The 7,776-nt window shown below is 33.9% G+C and overlaps 2 protein-coding genes across 7 annotated transcripts in view; both read left to right on the forward strand.

The window, feature by feature from the left end:
• The window catches only part of LOC111061471 (SWI/SNF-related matrix-associated actin-dependent regulator of chromatin subfamily E member 1), a 36,962-nt gene extending 32,604 nt beyond the window's left edge, over positions 1 to 4,358 (forward strand). For 3 of the 6 annotated variants that reach the window (XM_039439255.1, XM_039439257.1, XM_039439260.1), the window contains 2 exons: positions 2,167 to 2,277; positions 3,656 to 4,348. In XM_039439255.1, the coding sequence (XP_039295189.1) occupies positions 2,167 to 2,277; positions 3,656 to 4,069 (525 nt within the window). In that variant the 3' untranslated portion in view covers positions 4,070 to 4,348. Of the gene's footprint in view, positions 1 to 2,166; positions 2,278 to 3,655 lie in introns of all 6 variants that reach the window. The other 3 variants (XM_039439258.1, XM_039439256.1, XM_039439261.1) reach the window with 3 other exon arrangements.
• LOC120353936 (vegetative cell wall protein gp1-like) lies at positions 4,069 to 6,669 on the forward strand. Its single transcript, XM_039439493.1, has 2 exons — positions 4,069 to 4,746; positions 6,655 to 6,669. Exons 1-2 carry the CDS (start codon positions 4,069 to 4,071, stop codon positions 6,667 to 6,669), a joined length of 693 nt encoding a protein of 230 aa, XP_039295427.1.
• Positions 6,670 to 7,776: the final 1,107 nt, after the last annotated feature.

Raw genomic sequence — 7,776 nt, forward strand, 5'->3', positions numbered from 1 at the left:
CAGCCAAAAGCATATTGTACTGGAAATTTAGTTTCTTTGGTTCAGCCCTATCTCCTTGCTGTTCTCCTACAGTATTCTAAATATTTGTAATTGAAATTATAAAAAATACACTTTTTATGCTCTTCTATTGAATTAAAATGGATAATCATGAGTACTGTAAGCTCAAAATTTATGTTTCTCTTGTTACTGATTGTTTGATATTTTTTTATTTATAATATTGATGAGTTTTCATATTTTTACTGGTTTGGTGTTTCTATGTGTAGGCTGATCCCATCCAAAAAGGTTTATTAAATGTTTCCTATTGTCAAGTAGCTCTAGGTCAAGAATTTTATTTTATTAATTTAGTTGGTTTGATATTCATCTCTTCTTTTGTTCCCCAAGAAAACCATTCAAAGCATTTGCATGGAAACGTTCTACCCTAGTAATTTATTTGTTTGGTAATTGTATATGAACTGTTTTCTGATGAATTTCGATAGTTGTTTTTGTCGCACGTGTATTATAAAATTAAACTCTATGTTGTAGTGAAGGTGATAATATTATACAAGAAATCCATAATTGAAGAAAAACTGCTGAGTTAACGCAAAACTCGTAAAATGAATTAATAACTAATAAATTTATATATATCAAATAGAACGGCGACTTGAAACTGCCTTAACCACTTATCAATATTACAGTATAAAAATATGTTATTCAAATGAAATCACTTCACTTATATGGGCTTCTTTATTCAAATTAATAAAAACAAAATAAACTTGTAGTACCCTTTTTATTTAAAACATTTCAACGATTAGTTTCGACCTACTTTGGCCATTTTCAAGTTAGGCTGTGCAAAGGCTAAAAATAATCTTTTTACTCGTGATATTTTTCAAAGTTTTTTGATTTGTATATCATCAAGCTATAAAAATGAAAAAGTTTTCTCAGGAAATTTTTTTTCTGATCATTACTTTTTGAGATATGAGCGCCTAAAGTTTAAATTTTTGGGACAGAACATTTCAAATACGGTAAGAGATAAATCCATGAGATTTAGAGGTTAGATTCTTCATGGTACCTATTGTTGATCTAGTAGAACAAAAATTTTCTGAAAATATCAATTTTTAAGATAGTTATTCAATTTACAAAAAATAACTTTTAGTTGAGCTATTTTTGGTAAATTGAATAACTTTTCAAAAAAAAATTAGTTTTACTAGATCAACAATACCATGAAGAATCCGTCCTCTAAATCTCATGGATTTATATCGTACCGAATTTGAAATGTTCTGTCCCAAAAATTCAAACTTCAGTCGCTCATATTTCAAAAAGTAATGATTAGAAAACATGTTTTCCTGAGAAAACTTTTTCATTTTGATAGCTTGATGATATACAAATCGAAAAACTTAGAAAAATATCACGAGTAGAAAGTTTATTTTTAGCCTTTGCACAGCCTTAAAATATGAAATGTTTTAAATAAAAAGGGTACTACAAGTTTTATATTATTTTTATTAATTAGTTATTCAAATGCTACACTATTGATAGTCATAGTTAGTATAAGTAGTAAATTCATCCAATATCAAATCGGATATTTAAGTCGTCACTCTTTCATGAAGTTAATTCAAATACATAACTATATGCATTTATATTATATATACTGTAGTTCATAACTCAAATAATTCTGTGATCCATGAACCCTAAATTATCATCACTATTACATTAAAAATTATTTCTAGATATTTGATACCTTTTTTATTTGTTTCAAATTCAAATCAAATAAATTTATTTTCCATTTTTTACATTATATACAGAGCATGAAATTACCATAGTTACTGAAATAATTACCATATAACTAAAAAATCACAATCATACCCTGAAGAACATTACAAAAAATCAATTTATATGGAAAATAATCCCAAAGGTTACCAAAAACCTGTTTGGGCAGAAAAACTACTTAAAATAAAAAACATTTTTTTTAACTTCTTTGGAAACCAATAATTATTTTCTCATTGAAGGATGGAAAAGTAGATCATATCAATGGCCATTCGGCTTTGAAAAGAGGGTTATTTATATACAGTACAGCTCTATTAGAATATGAAATTTCCCAATAGAAGTCTAGTATTTTTTAATACCTTATTATTTATTTTTATCCATTTTCAAGTTATTTTTTATTGAAACACAATGCTTTTTCAATTGAAGGATGGAAAGAGTGAGAGCCAACAACGCAACGGCGGTAGTCCCAATGTGTCAGACAGAGATGAGAATAGTCGGTCTTCCACTAACATTATGCCGATGACAAATAAGCCGGCAGTGAGTAATGGTTACGATTTAATCATGCATGAGTTTTGAAGACATCAACTCTTATTTATGCATGATTTTTCCATAGCATGAAATTTTTACTGAAATTAATTGAAAACAATTACTGAGCTTACAAAGATTTACAGTGAAGTACCAGTAGGCTATACTGTGAAACTGAATAATGGATAAGGTTATCTATAAGATAAGATAATTTTTTTATTCAACACAGTACACTTTATAATATACAGTTGAATAACGTCAGGTCTTAATAAGTAACAAATCTGATATTTCTCTCCCAATATTAGGCTATTATAACGTCTCGTGCATGTATGAATAAACAAAATGAACAAATAAATTACGACATAGCAGTCAGGTATTTATAAACAAAAGCTCACAATAATGTGAGTATTGAATCTCTCATTTCAACTAATAGCGTTTACTTATAAATAGCTGATTGCTATGTCGTAATTTATTTGTTCAAAAGTGATTATTAACAAGCAGTTCGTAATGAAAACAAACATTGATGAGTAAGCAAAATGCTTAAATTCTGTGCCAAATCAATGCAGACAAATTAAAAATAGAAAAAAAGAAGATAAATCAGGTTGTTTCTAGATTTCTCTATCCTATACTCTACAGTTAATTTCAATCAATCAATCAATCAAGAATCTTCTTTATTCCACAATACAGCAAATACAAAAATGATAAATAATATGAAATATAAAATACAAATTATTAAGTACTTAGATTAGGGTTTCATATTATACATTATGGAATGAGCCTACATGGGCACTGTGGCCTGTGCGTAGACTAAACAAAACAACTGCCACGCAATAATGTCAATAAATTTTCACTTGAAAATATCATCTATTTCGCATTTCATTGTTACAAATGGATTACTATGGAATTGAATATATGAACGATTCTACTCTATGCATGGTTTTTTCTCACAGCACCTTTCTTAGTTGTTGAATTGTTTCAATTTTCCCTTTCTCTTACTCAATGAGATTCTCTCAATATGATAATAATTTCATTTGAGGGTCAAGAGTAAGTGAATTCTCTGCTCTATGCCCTTCCCAACAAGAAATTTATTCTGATATAATGAAATAAATATTCTCTTTTGTGGATTCTAAGTTCATTGCCATTTCATTTTTAACATCAAATTTGAACTGAAACTTTTCAAAAAAACCTTCGCATTAGCATCTCTCTTAGCATTTTAAATCATTATTGAAATTTAATAGGCTTTTGTGCAACCAGGCCATAGTTTCTTGTTGCATATGTTGCAATGTACCTAGAATGTATTCTAGGTACCTTGATCTGATCTGTTCCTTGCATCTTCTGTAACATGCTTTATGTTGGATATCATGAACGAATGCTTTGTTTCGGTGTACAGTCTGCAGTTCCAAGCAGCAGCACCAGTCCAACTGAGATGAGTGGTGTTCAACCAAGTGGAGCTGCAGCCAACATGCCCCAACAGCAGCCAGCAATGGAGCAGCCAGTGCCGGCCAACAATGGCGGTGCAGCCAGTTTCGCCAACCTGGTCAAGACTGAGCAGCCATCCTCTGCAGCCAGCAATGGACCCAGTCCTATTCCATCCTCTCCAATGCAACCCAATTCTGCTCCAGCAAACAGCAATCTCACAGCAACCCTCAATGCAGTGGCTGCTGGAAGTGGTGGAAACACCAATGGTGGTCCCCCTGGCGGCCCTCCTGGGGGTCCCCCTAGTGGTCCCCCTGGCAGTCCCATGGCAGCAGCACCGTCCCCCACTCCTCCACCTCCCCACCATCACAGCGGACCCCCAAAATGATGGAGCCTTCCCATCCCTCATCTCCAGGACCGTCCCCGAATCCTGTGGGTTCACCCATGAGTGCACCTCAACAACATCCCATTTCTTCTACAGGATCCATGCCTGGAGGACCAAGTAATGTGCCCCCGCATGGAGGTCCCCCTTCCCAGCAACCTGGCTCCCCGATGGGAACCCCGCAACCACCCAACCCATCTTCTCCATATGGACCCATGCATCCACCGGCTCCTTACGGTGGTGGTTCTTCTCCAGGACAGTTCCAACCCCCTTCGTTTCATGGACCTCCCCCAGCCGTACCCTCCCCGGGTGTTGTTCCACCTCCACAAATGCATCCCAACCATCCTCAACCTCCATCCAACACTCCCCCCATGCAGATGCCCCCGCCTCAGGGGTTCCAACCCTCAATGGCTCCTTACCCTCCCCAGCAGTACCCTGTTTCCCCCGCCAGCCAACCCCTGCCTCCTCGTCCTCCTCATCCTTCATATGGTGGAGGTTATCCGCAGACTCCCTTCCCCCAGTATTCGCCCCATCCCCATGCCGCTCACCCATACTACCACCAGAACCACCCCTATCCTCCCCAGTACCCACCTCCGCACATGTCGGCGCGCCCGCATCACCCTCACCACCCCTACCACATGCCTCCCCAGCAGCAACCGCAGCAGGATGCTCAGGGACATCAGGTGAGACATCAGAAAATCATATCAAGTTTTTCAACTTTTTTGAAAGTGATATTGTGCCAAAGTTAGTAGACAGTCTACTAACGTTGATATTGTGCTATAGTGAGGTCCACGTTACAATGACTGTGTTTGATTAGCAATGGTATTGCTATCCTTGTCCATCATTCAACAAAGCGGATAGCGCATCTCTTTCTCGCTTTGCTCTGTTGACACATCATCTTTTAACAATGTAGAATTAATAATTAAGAAGATATTTCATCTTAGTTATGAAAATTCATTAAGAAATTATTGAAAAATATAATTTCTTGCTTTATAAAATATAATTTTAAACGAGAATGAACCGTTAATATTACATCAATAGACCTGTATCTTGAATGAAAAAGACTAAGAAATTGTCAAAAACCACTGTAATCATAAATTACATAAATCAGTGGTTTTTTGACAATTCTTAGTCTTTTTCATTCAATTCATTTATGTAATTTATGATTACATAAATCAGTGGTTTTTTGACAATTCTTAGTCTTTTTCATTCAATATGAATAATTACCACAATATCAACTTCTCAACTACACAAAAAGACCTGTATCTGCTACCGTATATAGAAGGCATTGACAAGACAGAGGATCGGCAACGTCTTTCTCCTATCTTTCTCCACTGCCATCATAACGTGTACCTCACTATAGTTTACCCCAAAGACCTTAAAAGAGATCTTTGGTTTAAAAGAGATCTTTAAGGTCTTTGGTTTACCCATATGTGCTGATGAACTATGAACCTTTTTTGGACCAATCTTCTAATAGAATCCGGGAATTAAATAGTTGTACCATTTACACACACATCGATATTTGTACGTCCGATTTTTCCCCGTCCTTATGAATTCTATCTGCCTTTTGCACCAAAGTCTGTTGAATTCGAATCTTGATTAAATGCCTCGATAACCAATCAGATAAGCCTTCTTCCCAGAAACCCCTTGTCTGATTGTCTCTCTTAGAATTTAGTCATCATTGAAATTTAACAGGCGTTTGTGCAACCGGAACCGGGTCTATTAGATTAAACATAATTCGGCAAACACATGATGTGTTTCTTTCTACATACACACAACATGTGTTTGTCAAGCTCTGTTCAATCTGGTAGAATTTATTAGGACGCCAAAAAATCGAACGTCCAAAAAATCTATGTGTGAGTACTGGCTTAAGAACTAAGCCTGTTTTTTCCAAATTTTTATGTGTTTTAATCATTGATTAAAAAATTAAATATTGAAAACTATTCAAAGTTGTCACAACAACAAAATTTTTAACTGTGATAACTTCAAATATTTATATCCAAGTTATTCCATAAACATACACACATTATATCAAAACCGCAATATTTCAGCATAATGATACAACATACAATACTTTATAAAGGGGTTGGTAACCACATTTGTATTTTTTGGAAAACGGTGTCACAGTGGTCGCGCTGATAAGCCATCGATCGATTAGATGATTCATGAGCCTTATATTCCCGTTAGAAGGGTGACCACTTTTAGAGCCAACTCCTCTGAAATCTAGGACAGTTTTATTATAATGTGATTATCCTTATGTATCTGTTCATAATTTCTAACATTTCTCCTGAAATCGTCGGATCATTATAATTGAAATTATCTTTCAACAAATCTATAGCTGTGTACATACTTATGCGCCACGAACACAAGCCGTACGCTTTTCATCAGCTTAAGCTATGCTTAATATACATATATTTAATATTTATACACATTTATGCATCTTACTGAATATATACAAATACAGATATAATTATATTCAAAAATTCAATTCAAAAAATAATTTATTCCGCACAACATAATATTATTACAAAACATTGTACCATCTAACAGTACAAAAAAATACTAATGTAAAATTATATGTTTTGCTTCAGATGACAAAAACATAAAGCGAAATAAATATGAGCACACCTAGGCATAAGCCCTATTGGAGTGCACTTCTCTTAAAATAAAATAAATTTAAAGACTAGAGTAGTAGGACCGCTACGCTCTACACATGAAATAAACTTTATTTATGTGAAAATAATCAATTATAAATTTACCAGTGTTACGGTCTTCATAATGCGTATTATACAGGTCTTCATAATCTATTATAACAATTGTAATGTTATTGAATGAATTTCCATTGATTTTCATGGAAAAAATTAAGTTAAATGGAAAAAATAATATAGTAAAATAAATAAAAATATTCAAAAATGTTTTAGTGGACAGCGAATTAAATTATGAAAACAGAAGGACAGGGAAAAAACCACTGACTCAAGAATAAGATTATACTGCCTAATATTTATACTAATGTACAATCCTCAAAAAAGATTCACAGTCATTCAATGTGAACAGATAGAACTTCAAACTTTTAAGAAATATATTGACTGGGACTGAGGTATTAAATTTTCTTGAGATTAAATTAAACATTCTAGGTGCATTGAAAGAAAATGAATGTTGAAAAATTGTTAAATTAGATTGGGGAACTTGAACTAAAACCCGTCTGAAGTCATATCTGATATCCCGAGTAAGATTTGCATTGAGGCTTCTTAGAAAGAATAGCTTTAGTACTTTGAAAACATAGAGATTTCTGATTGGAAGTATCTTAAGCTGAAAAAACAGTGGCCAAGAATGATCAGTTCTGAGTGATCTGGTAATTATACGTATAAATGATTTTTGAAAAATAATTATGGGATTCAGTGTTGTGACATAGGTTCCACCCCACAAAACAATACCATAGCTCATACAAGAGTTAATAAGTGCATGGTAAGCATTCAATAATACACGTGTAGGACACAAATCACGTAGCATGTAAAAGCTCCTTATTCCTCTACAAAACTCCTTTTTCAATTTCGCCACATGATTTTTCCAAGACAATAAAGAGTCGATAACTAAACCTAAGTATTGAAAAGTATTCACAATGTTAATTGTTAGACAGTTACAGTTATTAACAACAGAGCAGGAATAGCTATGATAACACAGATCTGTATCAAAAAATAAATTTCCCCTCAAGT

The sequence above is a fragment of the Nilaparvata lugens genome, chromosome 12, assembly GCF_014356525.2.
Source record: "Nilaparvata lugens isolate BPH chromosome 12, ASM1435652v1, whole genome shotgun sequence".
In the NCBI taxonomy this organism is placed as follows: Eukaryota; Metazoa; Arthropoda; class Insecta; order Hemiptera; family Delphacidae; genus Nilaparvata; species Nilaparvata lugens.